At 45.8% G+C, this 23,569-nt stretch overlaps 1 protein-coding gene across 1 annotated transcript in view; it reads left to right on the top strand.

The window, feature by feature from the left end:
• The window catches only part of LOC122703521 (histone-lysine N-methyltransferase PRDM9-like), a gene marked incomplete at its 5' end in the record, with an annotated part of 100,610 nt that overhangs the window by 897 nt on the left and 76,144 nt on the right, over positions 1-23,569 (top strand). The window contains 6 exons of the mRNA XM_043917839.1: positions 3,741-3,790; positions 5,532-5,688; positions 6,518-6,619; positions 13,671-13,942; positions 14,802-14,869; positions 15,941-16,134. Of these exons, the coding sequence (XP_043773774.1) occupies positions 3,741-3,790; positions 5,532-5,688; positions 6,518-6,619; positions 13,671-13,942; positions 14,802-14,869; positions 15,941-16,134 (843 nt within the window). The remainder of the gene's footprint in view (positions 1-3,740; positions 3,791-5,531; positions 5,689-6,517; positions 6,620-13,670; positions 13,943-14,801; positions 14,870-15,940; positions 16,135-23,569) is intronic.

Here is a 23,569-nt window from a genome sequence, read left to right as displayed (position 1 = left end):
TAAGGTTAAACTAATTCTATATTTTGATTCTGGGAAAGGGTTTGAGAGAACTATTTATTCTCCATGATCTTTCCCACATTTCACTGACCAGAGATGGCATCAGGTAAATAAAATGAAGTACACTTATTATAAAATATAAGTGAGCACTCACTTCCTCTTCAGCTGCTCAAAGAGTTTAGAAGAGTTAATCGGCTTAGACTGGAGAAAACAATTTAGATTGTTCTATGATTCTCAATCTGTGGATTTCTGTTCTCCCAGATTTTTAAAATTATTTATTTAGTTTTGGCTGCACTGGGTCTTTGTTGCTGTCCATGGGTTTCTCTGGTTGCAGTAAGTGTCTTCTCATTGCAGAGCATATGCAGGCTCTGTAGTTTGTGACACACAGGCTTAGTTGCCCCGCAGAAAGTGGAATATTCCTGGACCAGCCATCAAACCTGTGTCCTCTTCATTGGCAGGCAGATTCTCATCCACTGTGCACCAGGGTAGTCCCTCTGTTCCCTGAGGCTATTAAAACTAGGGAAAGGGACATGAAAACCAAACATTTGGTTGTCTGCAAAGGTTTTGACATAAGGATAGATTCTTTACAGGGAATACATACACCTCAGTTCACCATACGCCTGCACGTCTTTATTTACCTTTTTAACAATTTCTGAGTGTATGGCACACTGTTGCTAATTATGTACATGTTAGTGTTAGTGGCCATAGTGCTAATCGCTCAACCATGTCTGACTCTGCGTACCCATAGACTGTAGCCCACCAGGCTTCTCTCTCCATGGGATTCTCTAGGCAAGAATCCTGGAATGGGTTGCCATCTCCTCCTCCAGGTGATCTTCCCAACCCAGGGATTGGGCATGCATTTGTTGCATCTCCTGCATTGCAGGTGGATTTTTTACCGCTGAGCCACCGGGGATATACATACACATTGATGTACAACAAATCTGTAGAAATGTTACATCTTGCGTGACTGAAGCCCTAACCCACTGAGTAACAATTCTCCAATCCTTCCTCCTCACAGCCCTTGGCAACCACGATTATATTTTCTGTTTCCATGGATTTGATTAATTTAGATACCTCATAGAAGTGGAATCAGGCAATATTTGTCTTTTTTGATTGGTTCATTTCACTTAGTAAAATATCATCAAGGCCCATCCATGACGGAGCATATGACAGAATTCTTTTTTAAGGCCTCAAAACATTCCGTTGTGTGCATGTGGATATAATAGCTATAACATATATCTTATATATAATCTTTAGCTTTTATCCACCAACGAACATTTAGGTTGCTTACACATCTTGCCCATTGGGAATAATGCAGCAGTGACCATACATGTGCCCACTATTTATTCAATATCTTGCTTTCAATTCTTTATGGAAACACACTCTTGAGTGGGATTGCTAGATCATACAGCGGTTCTAATTTTCTGTGGAAACTCCATACTGTTTTCTAGAAAGCTTGCAACATTTTACATTGCCAACTGTAGTGAATAAGGGTTCCAATTTATCCATATCCTTACCAAACTTGCCATTGTCTTCTTATACATATTGCCCATCACAGAAGGTTTCAGTTTGTATTTCCCTATTGATTAGTAATATTGTGCATCTTTTCATATGTTTGTTGGCCATTTGTGTATTTTCTCTGGAGAAATGTCTATTCAATTCCTTCTCTCACTGTTAGTCAGCTCAGACTGCCATAACAAAGCAGACTGCATTCCTTAAACCACAGAAATTTGTTTTCTTACAATGCTGGAACATGGAAATTTGATATCAAGGTGCCATCATGGTCAGTCAGTTACTCTTCCTGGCTTCTAGGTAGCCTTCATACTGGTGTATGCTTAGTAACCCCTTATCAGATGCATATTTTACAAATATTTTCTGCCATCCTGTAGGTGGAATTTTCAACACGGTTCAGTGTCCTTTGCTGCACAGAGATTTTAAGATTAATCTCATTTGTCTATTTGTACTTTGTTACTAATACTTGTGCACCTGGTACCATATCTAAGAAATCACTGCTGATTCAATGTCATGCAGCTTTACCCTTGTTTTCTTCTAAGAGTCTTATCAAGTCTTGCATTTAGGTTTTCAATCCATTCTGAATTGATTTTTCTTCAGGATGTAAGACGTTCATTATTTTGCATATGGTTATTTTGTTTCCCCAGCACCATTCATTACAGGGATTAAACTTTCCCCACTATCTTGACACCCTAGATGAAGATCATTAGACCATGTATCCAAGAGTTTATTTCTGGCTGTCTATTCTGTTCCATTGATTGACATATCTGTCTTTATGCCAGCCAGCTTCCTCAGTGGCTCAGCAGGTGAAGAATCTGCCTTAAGTGCAGGAGACACAGGAGATGTGAGTTCACTCCATGGGTTAAGAAGATCCCCTGGACAAGGAAATGGCAACCCTGTCCAGTATTCTTGCCTGAGAAATCCCCTGGACAGAGGAGCTTGGTGGGCTACAGTCCAAAAGGTCACAAAAAGTCAAGAAGACTGAGTGACTAAGCACACATTTTTTGCCAAATCTACACTCTTTTGGTTCCTGTACCTTTGTAGTATGTTCTGAAATCAGAGGCCTCCAGCTTTGCTGTTCTTTCTAAGATTGCTTTGCCTATTTGGGGTGCTCTGAGATTCCATGTTAACTGTTGGATGGATTTTCTATATCTGAAAAAAATTCCATTCGGATTTTATTAGGAATTGCTTTGAATCTTTAAATTGCTTTGGGTAGTATGAACAGCTTAATAATATTAAGCCTCCAAATCCATAAACACGAGACACCTATCTATTGATTTATGTCAGATTCCTTTCTGCAATACTTTGTAGTTTTCAACATGTAAGTCTTTCATCTCCTTAAGTTTATTCCTAATTACTTCATTTTTTTCAATGCTATTACAAACAAGATTCTTTGTCCAGTGTCTAAGACTCCACACTCCCAGTGCAGAGAAGTTGGGTTCAGTCCCTAGTCAGGGAACTAGATCCCACATGCCGCAACAAAGACCTGGCACAAACAAATAAATAAAAATGAATATTTTTTTTTTAATTTAGCTCTTGACTGTAGCTTTAAAAAAATAAAAAATAAATAGGATTGTTTTCTTACTTTCCTTTCTGGAATGGTCATTCTTCATGCATGGAAAGATATTTGAATGTTGATTTTGTACCATGCAACTTTCTGTGGAGGATTTTTGTGTGTGTGGATTTAAAGATTTTTCTGCACATAAAACCATGCCCCTGTGAATAGACATAATTTTACTTCTTTCTTTCCAAATGGAAGCCTTTTGTTTCCATTTCTAACCTAAAGCCCTGGCTAGGAGTTCTAATATTATGGTGAACAGAAATGTAGATATCAGGCATCCTTGCCTTTTTTTCTTGATCTTTTTCACTGATGACTATGATGTTGGAGGTAGACTTTCAATATATGACCTTTATTATATTGCAGTCACTTCCTCCTATTTCTACATTGTTGAGTACTATTGTCATGAACAACTAGTAAATTTATTAGATACTCTATGGAACATCAGATGAGGCACAGATGAAGTTTCTTTTTTTTTTTTTTAATTTTAAGAAAATTATGTAATGCTCCTAGTGGAAGCACAGAAGTTGATGATACAGAAATCATCTTCCATTCCTTCTTTGTTAATCATTGTCTTTGTCACTCTCTGGCTTAGAATTATGTGTCCTTAATTACAATACCCAGAGTTTGGAAACATTTCCCAACCAAAACACTGATTCTCATCATTTTTTAGGTAAACCTTCCTCGATGGCCTTCAGAGTGGAGCACAGTAAACACCAGAAGGTGAGTATTTCCCAAATCCTGTTGCCAAAATATCCTCCTCATGGATCCAGTTACAGGTGAGAATAGAGGAAACACAGAGATCCTGCAGATGGCTGCCTTCCTGTCCTGGATCTTTAGCACAGTGTCTGATATCATCACCACCTTTACAGTTAGTAAGAACAACAGCGGTAGTAGGTGGTTCTGTTGTTACATTATTTTCATAATATTTCAGACTTTAAGCATTATATGTGAATAAACTTACTTAAACCTTAAATCAATCCTACAGTACCTATAAGTAGGTATAGCTATCACCGTTATAGATTCAAAAAATGAGGTAAAAAACGTTTGATTATAGGCCTGAGATCACAGTATCACTGGTAGTGCAATCTAAACCAATGCACGTTCTCTAAACCCCTTACAAACTGATTAAAACTTCCATGGTTCTATGAAGCTTATTCATACATCTTTATATCATTCATCTGAGAGATGTTTTCAACCTCAGTTCTTTTGTGCTGTGCTCGGGAGGGATATGCTAAGACATCTGACTAAGGGAAGCTTAAGGACATGTTGGGCAGTTTGTAGAGTGGACAGTCCAAGATGAAGAAGGAGACAGGATCCCTACCTCAGAGCCTCCCACTCCAATAAGAGGAAGCAACTCGCCACCCTGAGAAGCCTCAGGTTTATGACTGAAAAGCAACAAATAAGAAAATAACAGAAGGACTTCACATAGATTACCTGATTTTCAGTAGAAACTCATCATCTGGGCATCATTTCAAATGCTCATTCTTGCAGGAGGAGTAACAGCTCCCCCTCTGAGCTCTAATAGGCAACTCTCCTGTTTGGAATCATGTGTTTAGCCTGCCCCTGTGTTGTGAGCTTTGAGAGCCTAGCCCACACCCATTCATTCTCAGAAGTCCAGGCCCAGCTCAAAGCCCTGAGGGACCCTGAATGTTTTGTGAATGAGTGACTCCATATTTAAGCATTCATCTAGGAGTAGAAAGGTCAAAGGATGCTGAAGATAGTATCTGTGAGCTAGACTTCAAATATAGATGCAGTTTAGGGTATAAATTGATACCAGGGATGTACGCTCATGTTCTAACTGTAAATAGCTCACACAACAATTTGTTGAAGGTTATTAAATTTCATGTCCACTATAATATTAAGAATTAGCCTGCATACCAATGAATGGATCAGGAAACTAAGCAGAACCAGCTAGTCATACAGCCTTGTTCAAGGAGAACTGATGAGACCAGCTACTTTAATTCCAAACATTGTCTCTAGGACATGGCAACCTGCAACTTTCATCTCATTTTCTTTATTGTCTAAATGTGTTTCTGCCGATCGTCTTTTCTCTTCTTAATCTCCTTGCATTGTCACCTTATTTTCCAGATGTGTTTTGTCCCCTCTGTAATCTTCCATACTTCCTCATCCATCAAAGGACCACTAATTAATAGAAACCTCCCGGATCTCTCTACGAGCCCTTAGCCTCTTCTTTCCCTGGCCTCCAGCTATTCTCCCTGCCTTGCTCTCACTTTATGCAGAAAATTGCAGGGGAAGAACCTTAAGATATGAATTCTAGTTTTGATTCACTATCCACCTAGGTCCTTTTGTTACAGTCCAGTGTTCAGACCCCCCCCCCCCCCCGCCAAATCAGGTATTTCCAAGAATTGTCAAAGTATTAACTAAAGTCATGCATATGAAAACACTTCATAAATTCCTAAAGAAATAAAGAAATGCATGTTGTCTTTTAATCACATGGAAGAGAATGTCCAGGGCACCATTAAGTAAGGAATCTAGTTTGAAGGAATTACCGGGAGCAGCAAAATTGCTGAAAACAAGTGGCTCCAAGCAGGCTCAGAAACCAGTGCCCCATCACAGAAAAGCAAGGACCCCTGGACAGCACCCCAGACAAAAAGTCGGTAAGAGAAAATTTGGGGAGTTCCTCTAATTAGTTCCTATAATCCCTGTAGAAAAAACTAATAAGTATGGCCTAGGTGTGTGGCATGGACTTTGGGTAGGCGGGGGTTCAAGCTGGACTGATCTGAGACATGAAGTTGTCACTGGGGCCTTGGGAAAATCTTATACATTTTCTGAGGTCCTGATTGCTGTCGGTAAAGTGAAGATAAGGATACATAACTCATACAGTGCTTGAAAGCCTTACATTAAATGCAAAATCTGACACCTACAAGTAGTTCAATAAATCCAGCTGTGATAATGGGAACCGAGCTTTGTTAGTGTTTATGCCCAGACCTCTGCTCAGTGCCTTACGTGTCATGTGCCCTTAACACATATTTTCTGAGTAGATGTGTCGGTGAACTATTTCCTAAGTAAGAAGGTTCAGAAGTTAAACCTACTAACGGGAAGTGCAGGATGCTATCACTGAACTGGGCATCTGTGGTCAGTGGAGCCTCAGTCTCCTGAACCAGTAGTTAAAGGGAAATTAAAAAAAGTATAGAGGAGGGACTTCCTGGTGGTGAAGTGGTTAAGGCTCCACGCTTCCACTGCAGGAGGTGTGGGTTCCATTCCTGGTCAGGGAACTAAGATCCCACAAGCCATGCAGCGTGGCCAAAAAATAAATAATGGAACAATAAAGCATAAAATTACAAAAGTAAAAGTTTGAAAAATACATGTAAGAAAGTTTTAACAAAGTGTATAAATGGACAGGTAGGAGATCTCACACTCTCTGATAAAACAGGGACTAATTCTCCAGACCCCACCAGCCTTCTTAGCTTCTGTTCTCCATCTTAGAACTCAGAGGAAAGGAGACTGGAGTGAAGAGGTACAGTCTGCGAGAAAGAAAGGGCCACGTGTACCAAGAGGTCAGCGAGCCCCAGGATGACGACTACCTCTGTGAGTGACCCCGCTGGCCCACTCACGGAGAAGGGGCTATGAGGCCTTGGTCCACTAACCTCACCTCACCATCTGGTCCCCCAGTCATCCCCTTCCTCTATGACTTGGGGTGCAGGATCGAGGCCAAATGCCATTGTTGCAGGAAGGGGGAGTCCTTCCAGGGCCCAAAACTGGGCTCTTGTCTAACACTCGGAAATGAATTGTCTGAGGAGACACATGCTGACAAAGCGAGAGATTTTATTGGGAAGGGCTCCCAGGTGGAGAGCAGTAGGTAAGAGAACCCAGGAGAACTGCTCTGCCTCGTGGCTCACAGTCTCAGGTTTTATGGTGATGGGATTATTTTCCGGGTGGTCTTTGGCAAATCATTTTAATTCAGAGTCTTTCCTGGTGGCGCACGAATCTCTCAGCCAGGATGGATGCTATCGAGAGGGATTCTGGGAAGTGGACAGACATGCGGTGTCTCCTTTTGACCTTTCCCAAACTCTTCCGGTTGGTGGTGGCTTATTAGTTCTGTATTCCTTATCAGGATCTCCTGTCATAAAACAACTCATGCAAATGGTTACTATGGTGCCTGGCCAGGGTGGGCAGTTTCAATCAGTGTGCTTCCCCTAACAACTCCCCCCTGAGAGACTTTATACTCAAGATGATTCTTGGGAATTGGGGCAGAGGTCTCTTTCTTCTGTAAATTTTTCCTGCTGTGCCTGGGCATGGGCCTGCCTAGCAGAGCAGAAGTCTCTCTCTACCTGATCTAAGTTGGGGTGTTCTATATCTGAAACCAGCTTTTACTCTTGTAATAACAGCAATTTAGTTTGAAACTGTTGGTGCCTCTCAGAGATGAAATAGACAGGGGCCAAACAGGAGACCTTACAGGATGGTCATCACTGGTCCCCAGAAATAGGAGGCAACATTTGGAGTGAGGGCTGCAGGGTTTGTGACTTTTTTTTTTTTTTTTTGCTTGGCTGGTGGTGAAGGAACAGAGCTGTGCTCCAGGAATCTTGTGTTTAGTCTGAAGTTACCATCTTCCACCTGGGTGGTGGCTCCAGTTCTGTAGAAGAACTCAAAAGACATTGTTATGCATATTTCTTTGAGTAGGAACCAGGACCCTGTCTCAAGGCTGTACCACCATTTGATTGTTTCTCCTGTCTCTGTATTCTCTCCCTTCCCTGATTTGCAATCGTTTGAATCCACCCTTTGGAACTCAGGGAAGGTCAAGGAGGCTGAATGAAGCCTATATCTTACAGATAAGAAACGGGGAACACACAGCAGATCTGTACTCCAGAGTTGCCACCCACAGAGTCCTGCTCAGTTTTAATTTAGGGAACAGGGCAACTATGACTGTGATAAGTTTTTGTCAAAATGGGGCATAGGACTGCCTCAGCTTGGAGAAGAGACACTGAATTGGAAGTATTCCTGAGTTCTAAGTCCTAGATCTGAGCCTTGTATGATTAAAATCTCAATCTTTTGGTCTGCCATTTTGTTGTAACAGACGCAATTAGTAGTAGCTGGAAGAGGGATAACTGGAATTTTAATAGACAAAATAAATCTCTTTTTTTTTAAGAATAGGCCTGAAACCCAGTCTAGTCCTGGCACTTCAGGGAGACTTTTAGCCAGGTGGCCAGTTGTCTAGTTTTATAAAAAGTAAGATAGAAGTTATTAGCATCCAGCAGACATTGTTTTGATAATGGTGGCATCTAAGCCTGACACGACTCAGAAAACTCAAGTGTTTAGCAATATAACGTCTAATCTGAAATTACACCCATAGCAACATCTGGTTATTTTCCAGGATGTCTGAACCATAGTTGAATACTCTATTTTGACTTTTAGTTGTAAAATTTTCCTTAATAGCCAAAGCAGATGTCACCATTACTGACGTCAGTGTTTCTCTAGGTATGAGAAGATGCAAGAATTGGGACTAATAAAATCTCTTGAAAAGATCTAACTATCTGAAGGCCTGTTCTGCCAGTTTTTATCAGAGCACCGAGTGCCTCATTCCTGATTTTCACCCTGAACTCCTTTCAGGGCTGTTGAAAGTCAGCAGTTGCACAGGCCGTGATTTAATCTCTGTAGATGTAGATGGCAAGTGTCAATCTTCAGTTGGCAGAGCCCCTTTTTGCTCATAAACTTGACCATGATTTTGAGGGGGGCATTTCATGACCATTTTATCCCATGGTGCTGAGAATGTCCATTTTCAGGCTTGGCAAAGATTTTATTGACAGGCCACTCAATGTGCTGTTACTGGACTAGGCCATTAAACAGTATCCAAAATTCTCTGGACCACCTGTCTTACTAGCCTCTTGGTCCAGGAAGACATTCCCTCTTGTTGCTTTTTTTCATATCTAGAGTTACACTGTTATCATCATCGATCTCATAGGGAACTATATATTATTTTGTCAGAGGCCCCAGTCACACATTTGGCAGTGTAAGAAACAGCAGTTTTGTAAAACAGGTGAAATACAAAGAGCATAGCCAGCAGTATTAGTAAAGTCACAAGTAAGACTTAAGAGCTTCCATTAGATGTAGCCCAGTATATCCCAGGTCGTCTGACTTAGTCTACTCTGCACGAATCTTTATCTTGCACGGAAATTATCCATTGGCACCACCATCTATAAGGCACATAGCCCAGTGTAACTCAGGTCGTCTGACTTAGTCTACTCTGTACAAATCTTTATCTTTCAGGGAAATTATACATTGGCACCACCGTCTATAAGGCACATAGCCCAGTTTTTTAGTGTTACTAGACAGATTATCCTTAGTATGATTTAATTGTTTCCAACACAGAGGAGACTTTAAACCTAAATTACCATAGCATGGTGTTATCTATATAAATCCTTCTCATAATTGTGGGAGATTTTTTTTTTTTTTTTTTTTTGCTGAAACTTTTCTTGTTGCTCTGATTAAGCCTGAGTGATAGAAAAAAGCTCAAATTTATGGCCAGAGTCAGAGCAGGCATTATTAATTGGCCCAGTGAGGGGATCCCATCTAGTAGCATCACAGTGACCTGAATATGACTATAATTTTTTTTTTAAAGTAAATTTTTTCAGGGCCAACCAGTTAGAGTCTTATAGTAGAGAAATTTACCAAGGTAACCCAGAATTGGATACAGGTAATTGGCCACAAACCCAAAAATTGGATTGATTTCTAAAACTAGCATAGGATCAGGCCTATGATAGAAAAGCATTTGATTTATATGCAAAGGTCTAAGAAGTCAAGAAAACACTATAAATGATCATACGAAGCAGATCCAGCATCTTGGGCAAGCTGCCTACCTCTGATGTAGTTGTCTTTTCATCCTGGTGTAGTGTAGTTTTTCCTGTTTGAGCATCATTTGAAGGTGAGATCAGGTCGGCTGTCTTTTCTATAGACCAATCCAGTGTAGGGGCCTTTGGAAGTGGGAATTAATCTAAGAGTTAATTTTCCTTCAGTTTCATTGTGCATGAGCTAGTTAAGAGTACCTGATAAAAAGCCCTTCTATCCAGGTTGGAGACAGTCTCCTAAATTATGTCTTTTTCTAGTCCTGGTTGCAGGTCATGAGGCATCTGATCTTCATCCAAAGACAGATTACTGAGATAAGCTTCAGAAACAAACTTAGGGTGTTCTTTAAGAATTCAATTAAATTTTACATTAATATCACAGAACAGCAAAGAACTATCTAAGAAATGAGTCTTACTACATGCAGACCTCCATTAACTGAGATTATAACATTTTTTGAAATATCTTTTTTTTTTTTTCCTAAAGTTACCCTCATTTTTATCAAATATAACCAAATTAAGGCTAGTTTGTTTGCAAAACAGGTCTGTTCTCACTAATTTTGGTCTAATGATTTATATAACCATAATTGTTTATAGACTTTTTATTTTGCTGAAACATTTATAGAATCTCAGACTGAACTTTTAATATAAAATAGGGCTGGGAAACTCACACCAAAGGCTTATCACAGATTTTGTCTAACAAATCAAGGTGAACTCTTTTCTTTTTAAGGGCTCAAAAATTCCTTGAGATTTTTCTACCTGTTAGTGAGATAACCTTCCTAGCTCATTTGATAAACTTACTGGAAACCTAAGAGTTCCAAATTTCTGGAGGAGTCAGATAGAGAGAAAATATAATTGTTTTGTTCATAACATATAATTTTACCAAATTATTTTCATAATTAGTTTGAGAGGAAGGTTTTCCTTACTCCCGGAAAACACAAGATTCAAACCTGTAATTTTTTTAGATAGAAACCATAAGTTATAAGCATATTCGCTGGTTCATTCAGTCCTTTGTTAACTTTTGTGAAGTCATCAGGTTTCTAATTAGAACACCAAGACATATCAAAATGTTAAGAACTCCATATAATTTCTAGGATATCTGTATTAGTAATTTTATCATACATTATAACATGAGCAGATTTATTACTCATTTGATAATCTTTTTTGTGTAATTTAACCAACCAAATAAACACAGTTTAATATCTCTCTTTGGGATGTTTCAGGGGCCCTCTGAAGCACCCCAAAGTTAGCTAGATGTCCAAGGAACTTCAAAAGAATTCGATTTAGGAAGTTTTATTGAAAAGATCAATTAAAAGCGTTTAGAACATTTGGTCAGATTTAGTCAATGTTGATGGGTGTATCATTTAGCGTGTTGATATGTCACAATGGGCGTAAATACCAAGGCTCAAGGTCTAGTGAAAGTCAGCTCCGCCATCTTGGACCTAAGTGGCTCTAACCAGTTTTCTTATGACCCTGTCATTCCTAACAAAATCCATTTATCTAACTAATTGTAATCCAATTTTAGAAAATCCTGATCATGCATAACTCTTTTTAGTATTTTTTCATACTTTTTTACTGAAAGCACACTTCCTGCTTTCCTTTAGCAACCAAGAGCTAACTTTTATATTAGCATTTTATAGATTGGTGAGCATAAATACCAGTGATAATTTCTAAAACCCTTGCTTTCTTAAAACATTTTAGGATGGCATCAAACATTATTCATTTATAGTCCCAAATCTCTTTAGTTTTTCTGTAAAAGGAAATCAGTGTTTAGTAGTAAATGTTTCAAAATCTTATTTCATTTGGAAATGACCTAATTATTTAATAGACTTCCAATACTTAGTTTAGCACGACCCTTAGAAATTCAAGTTATGCCTATCTGGGGAGACTATTGTAGACAGATATTTTTAAAGAATAATTATTCTTAATAGAGTTTATATACAAACTCATACCTCATTTACATTTTTTAGAAGTTTTTTCACTCGAGGTAATTTCCTTGTTGACAAACTTGTAAGAGGTATAATATTTAACTTATATTAAACCTAGGTACAATGAAAATATTCTACTTGATGTTAATTACTCTAAGACATGTCTATATTAGATAGGTCAACAAACAAACATTAATATCAGGTATTTAGTACTGAATATTTCCCAGTTCACCTAAACCTGGAATTTATTGTTTAATTTAGAATTATTTGATTTGTAAGCACTTACCTTTTTTTAAGCCAATTAAATAGAGCTAATTTACAAATTAACCTAAAAAAATATTACCCAGAGACAAAGACATACCAAAACATATTTAGACAGACACAGTGCAAGATCTAGCTTCATTTTCTAAGTTAGGTTATGAATTAGATATTACAATATAAAATTTACTAGTTTATAAAAAAGTTGAAATAAATAACATTTTTAAAGGCTTTTTTCCTTTTTCTCTCAGTCTCAGGAGTTAGAGATGGTCTATATAAGTGTTCCTGAGAGCCCTGGTCTCAAGGCACAGGGAAAGAAAATCAAGTTCTAACAAAATGGCAGCAGGTCTAAATGGTGGCCAGACAAAGCAAAATGGCCATCACAAATCACAACACAGAGCAGAGTTAAAACACACACATATAAACCTGGCAGTCCTCATCAGACACTCCCTTAAATACAAGAATACAGTCTCTCAGAAAACCTTCCATAGAGACACCAAACTTCAGATGTCTTCAAAGATTTCAAAAGGAGGAAAGGAAGCCAGGTTGAAAGAAGAAGGAGGAGGAGGCGGGAAAGGGGGACAAAAGGGGTGGCCTTACAGACGTCTCCTGCCACCTACAGACACCCAGGCATTACGGGACTTTTCCCTGGGCTTCCAGAAAAGGGAGGACTGGAACCCGGCCCTACCAGAAACCAGACCAGAAAATTCGAGTTCTCTGCCAAGAGGAGGTGATAGGTCTCCAATCCTCAGCTCAAGCTGAGGCCCTTCAACCAGATTCCTGCGTCCAGGACCAGGGGACTAGAAAAATGGGAAGGATAGGAAGGGCTAGGGAGAGGAAAGAGAGAGGGAAGGGGAGAGGTCAACAAAGTCTCTTGTTCCTTACCGGTTGGGGCACTCTGGCCAGTTGTCCGCACCAGAAGAAGACCAGGGACAAAAAGGTCCCAGTTGCAGCCGCTGGGTCTGGCCTATTGGCAGGCAAGCTGGCCCCTGAGTACCCCGAGTGGTCAGGATATCAGTCTCAGCGAAGAAGAGTCCCACCAGAGTCGCCATTTGTTGCAAGAAGGGGGACCCCTTCCAAGTCCCAAAACAGGGCTCTTGTCTAACACTCGGAAATGAATTGTCCAAGGAGACACATGCTGACAAAGCAAGAGATTTTCTTGGGAAAGGGCACCTGAGTGGAGAGCAGGAGGTAAGGGAACCCAGGAGAACTGCTCTGCCCCGTGGCTCACAGTCTCAGGTTTTATGGTGATGGATTAGTTTCCGGGTGGTCTTTGGCGAATCATTTTAATTCAGAGTCTTTCCTGATGGCTGACGCATCCCACAGCCAAGGTGGATGCTAGCGAGAGGGATTCTGGGAAGTGGACAGACATGCGGTGTCTCCTTTTGATCTTTCCCGAACTCTTCCGGTTGGTGGTGGCTTATTAGTTCCGTATTCCTTATCAGGATCTCCTGTCATAAAACAACTCATGCAAATGGTTACTATGGTGCCTGGCCAGGGTGGGCGGTCCCAACCAGTGTGCTTCCCCTAACACCATGAGTGCCCCAGTTCTTTCGAGGAGGTCGTTACGACCAGCAACATCACTATACCTCCTCTCATCCCTGTTCTCACCTCCAGATTGTGAGGAGTGTCAGAACTTCTTCATCGACAGCTGTGCTGCCCATGGGCCCCCAACCTTTGTAAAGGACTGTGCAGTGGAAAAGGGGCATGCCAATCGCTCAGCCCTCACGCTGCCCCCTGGGTTGAGCATCAGACTGTCGGGCATCCCTGACGCTGGGCTTGGAGTGTGGAACGAGGCGTCCGATCTGCCGCTGGGCCTGCACTTTGGACCCTATGAGGGCCAGATCACAGACGATGAAGAGGCCGCCAACAGTGGATACGCCTGGCTGGTGAGAAGCACCCCTTTCCCTGTCCTATGGCCTCTAATGGCTTGTATGTGGTGGGGGGTACTTCATGTCTACATGCAAGGACGCACATGGTGATAACACGGTCAGCAATGACACAGTCAGCCCTGGGTACTGTGTGCCCTGGGCGTCAACAGAAGACTTCCCTCTAAAGGTCAGAGGAGAGGTGGGACCACAGTGTAGAGACACTCAGGACTTCTATCTAAAGGTCAGAGGAGAGGTGGGACCACAGTGTAGAGACACTCAGGACCTCTATCTAAAGATCAGAGGAGAGGTGGGAACACAGTCTACAGACACACAGGACTTCTATCCAAAGGTCAGAGAAGAGGTGGGACAACAGTGTACAGACACTCAGGACCTCTATCTAAAGGTCAGAGGAGAGGTGGGAATACAGTGTACAGACACTCAGGAACTCTATGAAACGGTCAGAGGAGAGGTGGGACCACAGGGTAGAGACACTCAGGACCTCTATCTAAAGGTCAGAGGAGAGGTGGGACCACAGTGTACAGACACTCAGGACCTCTATCTAAGGGTCAGAGGAGAGCTGGGACCACTGTGTACACACACTCAGGACCTCTATCTAAAGGTCTGAGGAGAGGTGGGAACACAGTAGTACAGACACACAGAAGTGACTCCTCCCTTGTGGAGCCCTTGCCTTCAATGAACCAAGAGACTCAGACTTGCAATGATGAGTAAGGGGCTTACCGTGGGGTCCGACTGGCAGGTAAATCCATGCAGGCTGAAAAGCACCAATGACTACAGAGGGAAATAGCTCTTCTATATCTTCCTACCAAGAAAAAATAAAAGAAAGAGGAAAGCTTGTAACTCTTTCTCTGACACTCAGATCACCAAAGGGAGGAACTGCTATGAGTATGTGGATGGAAAGGACACGTCTTGGGCCAACTGGATGAGGTGAGTGCAGTGAGGCTGCAGTGTGTAGACAGTGAGACTCCCTCCATCCCACGCCCCTTTCCTTCTCAACCCATCTCCCTCAACAGCTTTCACATCTTCTTTCCTCTTTTCCCTCCATATCATGCTCTTTCATTTCAAAAGACACTAGAAAGAAGGAAATAAAAATATGGCATGTGCCGTCAAGATACAAGTCTATATGCTGAACAAAACTGGTGGACTTCAAAACAACTTGAGGAGTCTAGATTCACCAGGGACACTTTAACTGACTTAATGGACACTTACCACGCACTTTATGTTTCAGTTTAGACAGTGAACTTCGTTACTGAAGCAGATCACACAACCCATGTCCTTTTGGAGAACATACTGCAGACAGACATTAGCCAATTGATTTTAGGAAGAGTAACCTTATTTTTTCTATCTTTGAGTAACTACACAGTGCCAGGATAACCGAATACAGGAGACCTTGACTCTATGTGGGCAACAACCTCCTCAGGCTTGGTTGCAGTGAGAAGTGGGCCCTGAGGCCTCGGAAGGAATGGGGGCCAGGATGGCCCTGAATGGGGCCATTCTCTGAGGGCCTCTCCTTTCATCAGGGCAGGCAGACAGTGAACAAACAATTACTGTTCCGTGTCTCAAGCTATATCAGCGCTCTCTCCAAGTTTCTGTGGGAGGGGATGGGCAAGCGAATAGGACCCTGGATACACGTGAGGAGATGGGAGGTAGCCTGTGGAGAGAAGGCAGGCTGGGGTGAGTGCTGAGGGCTGTCTGTTAGCCAAGGAGCACCAAGTCCTATGGAGGAAAGAGAACTTAATTCAGAGTTTAGAGGAGCTGGAGGGCACCAGACTCAAGGACAGTTCAGGTGGAGATGAGTCTGGAACTGGACTCTGGAAAAATGGCTAATTAGGTAAGGAGAGAAAAGCATGGGAATTCACATGGCTTGGCCGAAGGTGTGAACAGAAGGTCCACATGAGGGGCGGCCTCAGAGGCGGAAGGCAAGGAGCTGGGCATGGTGGGAGAGTGGAGGGCACTCATCACCTGAGGTTTCTTTCCCCTTCCCGGCCTCGACTCCAGGTATGTGAACTGTGCCCGCGACGACGAGGAGCAGAACCTGGTGGCCTTCCAGTATCATGGGCAGATCTTCTACCGAACCTGCCAGGTGGTCAGGCCGGGCTGTGAGCTGCTGGTCTGGTACGGGGACGAGTATGGTCAGGACCTTGGCATCAAGCGGGACAGCAGGGGGAAGAGTGAGCTCGCGACCGGGGGAGGTGAGTGTCAGCCCTCTTCCAGCACCACACCCCATCCTGGGAGCCTCCGTGGTCCCATTTCAGAGCAGAGTACAATCCAGTCCAAAGTCAGTTGAGTTGCAATTAAAATGCCTCAGAATTTATTCTTGTCATATGATTGTTAGGAAAAATTATTATATTCAAAATGCTAGTTCTGATTTTTAATATTTCATGCAAAAAAATGGGTAACATCACCTTCTGCTGAAAGGCTTAGAAGCAAAAAACAACATTTCCAGCACCTACCAACTTTCTACCCTTTACCTGTTTCTTCCTCATTTCCTCCCATTTCTAAGCAACACATGTACAGTGATGTGCACTCAGTTACTGTTCCACTTTGTTGTCACGTGAGATCACACTCTGTGCCAAACGGAGCTCCACGCACCGAAACAGACAGAACCACTGCCCTGGGGCAGCAGAGGCTTCATACCATACAGAGGCTGGTGCTCTGAGGAAAACCAGCGCAGGGAACCTGCCTCGGGTCAGCGTGAGCAGAGGGTGGGGTGTGGTGCAGGACGGTGCAGCAGGGTCTCTGCAGAGATAACGCCTGAGGGAAAGGATTCCAGGCAGGGGAGCAGCCAGTGCCTCAGACTCAGGGCCTGGAAGAGAGGCCATGCCAGGTGTCGTGGGAGGAAGCACAGAGGGAGAGGAAGGAAGTTGGACGGGACACAGAAGCCTCAGGGCCTGTGTCCACGTGCAGGCCCCAGGGGTCCTCCTGGGTGACACAGAACAACCGCGCGTCTTTCAGCTGCAAGCATCATGTTCTCTCTGCTAAGACGATGCTTTGGTTCATTTTTGGGAAGAGACAGCAGCGGGGAGTCCCCTCAGAGGTCAGTTCATTGCCAGACATGAGGGGAGAGTGGGCTGGCTGAAGATGCTTGGGAGTGAGGGTGTGAAAAGTCTGGCTGGAGATGTATTTTTAAATAGGGCTTCCTAGTGCACGTTAAATGGACTAAGCCTGAATGAAATAAATGAGGTATGAGAACTGGTGAGGTTTGAGAAACGATATGTCTTTATTTTATGATTTATGGGAAACTGAGAGAGGAGCAATTTGTTAACCTGTTTGGGCCGCAGGAGCCAGAGATCTGTGGTCAGTGGGACCTGGGCCGCTCGGTCTCATCCAGTCTCAAACCCACTTCCTGCAGAGATCGGCACAAAGGCTGCTCTTTGAACAAGGAGCCACAAAGTCAGATTTACCCACACCTGCTCTAACCACCACCTGTGCTGCCTCCCATATGCAGAGAGCTCCAGGCCAGGCGCCCCTAACTTAATAGACCCTTTCCCCTCACAGGGAGCCACTCAGAAGATTTCACCTGAGTCATCAAGTCTTATCCCTCAGTAGGGTAAATACCTGTGGCCACTGTGACATGACTTTTCAGACACTTACACGCAGGGAAATTCCCTACAGATCCACCTCTATCAGGAGAGATGCTGCCTCTGATGCTGCTCGAAGGTCCCTATCTGGGTGATATGTAGAAAAGGCCCCTGACACCAACTTCCTGGATTTCTGTAGATGTAGAGAATAAGAGTGGAGTGGAAAAGTGGACTATAAAGACACACTCGATGGGAGACAAAACGTGCACTGTCAACCCTTAGATAATTAGTGAAGCAGGCCTGACCACGGCAAACCAGCTACCTGACCAAAAGCTTCCTCTTTCAGCAGAACCGAAGCCCAAGATCCACCCATGTGCCTCCTGCTCTCTGGCCTTCTCCAGTCAGAAATTCCTCAGCCAACACACCCAACGCAGTCACCCCTCTCAGACCCTCCTGAGACCATCTGAAAGAGACCTCCTGCAACCAGAGGATCCCTGCCCAGGCAATCAAAATCAGCGATATTCAGATCCACACAGCCTGCGCGACAAACCTGAGGGTCAGGGGGTCAAGGACAGGCCCCAACCTTTGCTGAAAAGCGTAAGGCTGAAGAGGATTTCAAGGGTCTCTTCCTACACACCCGGAGGACAAATGGGGGGTTCTGGGGTGCCTGAGAGAATGAAAGAAGAGCCCAGCACACGCCAGAAACTGAATCCAGAGGACACAGGCACATTACTCACGGGGGCAGGGGTCTCAGGGATTATGAGGGTCATGTATGGAGAGTGTGGGCAAGGCTCCAAGGACAGGCCAAGTCTCACCACACACGAGAGGACACACACAGGGGAGAAGCCCTCTGTTTGCGGGGAGTGTGGGCGAAACTTCAGTCAGAAGGCCGTCCTCATCAGACACGAGAGGACACACACAGGGGGGAAGCCCTATGTTTGCGGGGAGTGTGGGCGAAGCTTCAGTCAGAAGTCCCATCTCATCTCACACGAGAGGACACACACAGGGGAGAAGCCCTATGTTTGCGGGGAGTGTGGGCGACGCTTCAGTCACAAGTCCGTCCTCATCAGACACCAGAGGACACACACAGGGGAGTAGCCCTATGTTTACGGGGAGTGTAAGTGAGTCATGACCAACAAACCACACCTTAGCCACAGGAGGATTACTGCAGCCACCCCATGCCTCAGCTCTAAGGGGGCCTCAAAGGAGGCCTGTGACCCATTAAGGTCCCCAGGAGAATGAGGAGAGACTTCCCAGGTGGTCCAGTTGCCAAGACTCCAATGCAGAGACCCACGTTCAATACCTGATTGGGGAACTAGCTCCCACATGCTGCAACCAAGACACAGCACAGCCAAATAAATAAAGATATGATAAATATTTTAAAGAAAGAGTGTGATAAGCACAGAATTACTTGTTAAATAGACCTTCCACTTTCATGACAGGAGAGGAGGTAGATAAACAGCAGAGGGTTTCTTAAGTGTTCTAGATATGTTCATGTCAATTGCCTTCGTGGTTTTTTAGTACTCCTCTTCTAATAAATTTTGTCTCCAAACAAATCTGAAGCCCAGACTATGTACTCATTCCCCCCTTATCACTGACAGTAGTGGGGTCCAGCCATAGCTGAACCCCTGGGAAGGCCTAATTTTAGAGCCAACTCAGATAGGTCACTGGACTGTTAGTTCCTGGGTCCAGGGAGAGGAATGTAGGGGTTGAGACAGACTCACCAGAAAAGGGATTCCCCCGCCTCCTAGGAAGTGTGGCTTCTTCTCCTTATAGACCCCGACTCTCCTTTGACCTCTCCTGGTGGACCTCTGGTCCCCTCTGACTTCTGTAGCCGCAAAGGTGAAGGCCACGTGCATGTGTGTGTGTGCGCGCGCCTGTCTCAGCATGGGCCGTCTGGTCTCTGCCGCTCCCTCAGGGTCATCACAGCATCTGGACTCCAGAGTCGACCACAGGAGTCCAGTTCTCAGCCCTGCCCTCAGCAGCTATGTGAGCTGGGGCAAGATACTCAACCTCTCTGTGTCTCTATTCTCGCTATTCTCTCTCTCTTCATCTGTGATACGAGGTGGGAACACCAGCATTTTGGTCTGATGCGGAACTACAGGCAGAATCTGGCTTAGGCTGGCTGAGAACGCAAGCCCCACCTTTGCTGTCCTTTGTGTTTTTTCTTTAATCTTTTTTATTTTTTAATAGAAGGATAATTGCTTTACAGAATTTTGTTTTCTGCATGTCCTCCAGCCCCCACACCTTCCAGGTCTTCAGAGCTAGACGAGGAAGGGTCCGTTTAGGCACTGGGCTGCCCTGATGAGGGGCTGTGAGGTCAGGGGTGCTAAGGGAGGCCGACCTCCCTTCCCAGCCCTGCCGTTCCTGCTGAGCTGGGCAGCCCCAGGGCCCCTCCACAGACAGGCAGTGCCCACAGTCGTCCCCCTGCCGAGAACAGAGCCTGGAGCCGCGTTTGCAGAAAATCCCTGTCCGCCCCCATCCCACCCCCACACGGAGGGTCCTTGAAGCCCACACCGCGGCTTCTCTCTGCATGGGCCTCTTACCTGTGCCCGAGTGCTGTGGTCAACACTGTCGCGACCTTGAAATTGTTAACCATGGAAAAGTTCATCCTTACACTTCCCTGTCATGAGTGAAGTCTGATGGGCCCCGGGGTGCGCTGTGAGCAGGGCAGATGCACACACAGCACGGGTCCTGGGGTGGCCAGGCTGCACAAGGGGACAAGGTGGACACAAACCCCCCCACCCTGGGTGAGTGAGGGTAGGGACAGCACCAGGAAGCCACGCTTGCTCAGACCCGGAACTGAGCTCCGACACAGACTGGGGCAATGAGGTTCTTAAGGTGGACCACACCTCCCCTCTGTGAATGACCTCTGCCCTGGCCTGGTCCTTCCAGGAGGGGCTCAGGAGGCTGAAGTCCGCCAGGCCACCAGAAGACACCAAGGGGAGAGTGGGCCACGGGGCGGGGGGCGGAGGGTGCGAAGTCCACGACTCGGGGTAACGGCCCTCAGTTCCCTCCATGTGCCAGGCTTGTGAAGCGTCTCTACTTGAACCATGTCAGTAATAACCACCCACTATTATTTTCTGGTTTCTATGCTTTCTTAAAGGAACGTGTTTGTCTGTGGCTTGGTTTCCCTACAGGAAGGGAAGCCACGTAAACTCCCGATCTTCTGTGGCTTCAGGCCGGGGCCACGGGAGGGAGAGTTAGGGGTGGTGTAAGCAGAGGGGCTTCAACCGAAAAACGGTGGGGATCCAGAAACCTGCAGGGGCTTCTCACCTGCACCTCCCACCAGAGCTGGGCCTGGAATCCCCTGGAAGGCTGAGCAGGTCAAACCTTCTCCCTCCCCTCCCCTCAAAAAGCTGACTCCAGGAGCCAGCCCACAACACCCCCAAATTCCCCATCACCCACAGCCCCACACAGGCCCTCCCTCACAGAAGTGGGATGACCTGGATGGTGGCACAGATGGTGTGTGACCCCAGAGCTGGGGGTCTCAGCTGACGTTGAGCAAGGAGGCTGGTGCTTTACACAGCCTCCCAGCCCAGGGAGCGGCCAGCAGCTACAAGCCAGGATCTGAAGCGGAGCTGGGGGATGGGGAGTGGGGATGCGAGCTCTCTGAGGTCCCATCCTGTCCCCAGGACAGCGGCCAGGCCCCACCTGACACCGTGACTGCCCTGCACGGTCACACAGGACACCAGCAGTCACGGGACGGACAGCCAGCTGCCTCCACTGCCCGCTCCACCCTGACCACGGCGGCCTCGTGGTTGTACCAGCCCCGGCTGCACGCGGCTCTACTTGGCTGCCAGGGCTCGGGGACCCTGGGTGATTTGCTGAGGGCAGAGCTCTAGAGGCCAAGCCTGTCTTCAGCCACCAGACCTGCCCTGCTTACTGGACTCATGAGCCCAGCCAGTATCTGAAGCCAAGATGCCTTTGGGAGAATGACACCCAGACGCTGACCTCAGAGCTCAGACTCCTGAAAACTTACTAAACAGATTATTTATAGCCTTTTTTTAAAATGGGATGTTGGCAGGAAGCGGGGAGGGGAATGACTCCCTCGGTGGTGCTGTGGTTATGAATCCACCTGCCAATGCAGGAGACACGGGTTCAATCCCTGATGTGGGAAGACCCCATGTGCCGTGGAGCAACTAAGTCCATTCACAACTACTGCAGCACAACAGCCTGGAGTCTCTGCTTCCCCAGCAGAGCAGCCACCACAGGGAGAAGTTCAGCGCAGAAACGAGAGAGCAGCCCCCACGCCCGACAGCCAGAGACAAGCCGGCAGAGCAGCAAAGACCCAGCAAGCCAAAATAAATAAATAACCTTGCTTTAAGTAGGAGATCGCAGCATTCTCTGCTGATCCAGAGCCTAGGACTCTGAGCTCCCAACACAGGGGGCCACGTTCAATCCCTGGTCAGGGCACTATTTCCCACATCCTGCAACTGAAGGCCCTGCATGCCACAGCTAAGACCCAGTGCAGCCAATTAAATGAATACTTAAAAGTAGGAGGCGGTTCATCTGTCACCATAAAAAACTGCGACATTTTAGGAAAAGGAAAAAAAAATAAGAGCTTATTTTGCAAGTGCTCATGGTTGATTGCAAAAATTTTCTCTTAATATGCCGATGTTTAAAAAAAAAAAAGAAATTTTGAAAATACAGAAACTAAAACCCACCCATAATTGTGTGGGGAACATCAATTACTGCAGCATGCGGCCACCACACACGGGAACACACGTCCGGCTTTTTCCACTACAAAGAAGCTTTCAGCCTCCACCCCTCTTTCCACCGGCCTCTGCTCTGCTCACCAAGAAGACTGCGCTTTGGCCTTGTGACCGGGGGTTTCTGTTGAACTCAGGGAGGTGGAGGAGTAGGGCTGTGTGGTTGGGGGCACCGTCTGGCCTGCAGTGAGGAGAGAAGCGCGAGTGCTCCGCCTCTGAGCCCAGTAACTCCAGGGGCCTCGGGGAGCCGCCCGGGAAGAAGCCTCTCAAACATCTTCCCTGCAGTCTCCACAGTTACAGCACGTCCCACGTCTTGGAGTTCAGCTGTGGGTTAACAAGTCCTCTCTTGTTGGACCTGGAAATTGTTTCCACAGAGAATCTGCCTGGATCTTGGCCTCGGTTGGTACAGATGTAACAGGCAGTACGTTCAGGGCTCAGGGAAGTTAGTTCTGAAGCTCTCTGGGTTTAGGGCTACAGCACTTCCTCAGCTCCACCCCTTCCACGGTCATGGAGCCTTCTCTTCCAGGGGAAGGTGTTTGGCAACATCAGCCACAAAGACACATACTGAAGAGGAGAAAGCCCACGGCAGGCGGGGCTGGGTGTTCCTGGGGGAGCAGAGGGGCCTTGGACACTCCATGCTGGACCCCTGCCCCACCAGCTTCTCCTCCTTCTCGCTGGGCATGCAGCTTTCACCTGCTGGGTGCCCGCCAGTGAGGGGCTCCCAAGACACCAAGCTGGAGTTGGCGATGGGGGAGCTGGATGCCAGGGAACCCAAGACCCTGCAGCAGGTCAGTGCACTGTGGACAAGGGCCGGCCTCACTGACCGGTTAGGCCCTGTGCATTCAGGACACCCTCTCTTGACCCCAGGTGGAGGTGCTGCAGCCCCCACGGCCCACCTGGGTCTCAGGAGGTGGAAGAGAGGCTGGGTTGTCCTTCCCACCTCCTGCCCAGAGAATGACAAAGGCCAGTTCCCAAAAGTGGGAGCAGGGTGGGCAGAGTGAGTCTTGGGTCTCACAGGGTCCCTGTGAAGAGGAGTTCACTGCTCCCGGGATCCCCCTTGGCTGGTTCCCCTTCTGTGTTGTCTTCACACGAAATCTCACAAGGATGAGGCAGTCCAGGTGCCCACAGCATCGCTGACAACCCTCCTTATTTATTATGGGCAGGGAGACAGGGTGGCTGGTGTGACGCTCCCCTGGACCAGAGAGGAGACTCCACAGGGTGTGTCTCTTCTACTCCTGAGACCCAGGTGGGCACTGGGGGCAGAGCACCTCCAGCTGGGGTCTGGAGAGGGTGTCCTGAATGGACAGGGCCTAACTGTCTACTGTGGCTTCAGGGGGTACGGGCAAGAGGGGTACTAAATCCTTTCTAAATATTTCAGACAACCGCTGAGTTCC

This window comes from Cervus elaphus, chromosome 1 (assembly GCF_910594005.1).
Source record: "Cervus elaphus chromosome 1, mCerEla1.1, whole genome shotgun sequence".
NCBI classification, from domain to species: domain Eukaryota; kingdom Metazoa; phylum Chordata; class Mammalia; order Artiodactyla; family Cervidae; genus Cervus; species Cervus elaphus.
This window is presented reverse-complemented; position numbering and strand designations above follow the sequence as displayed.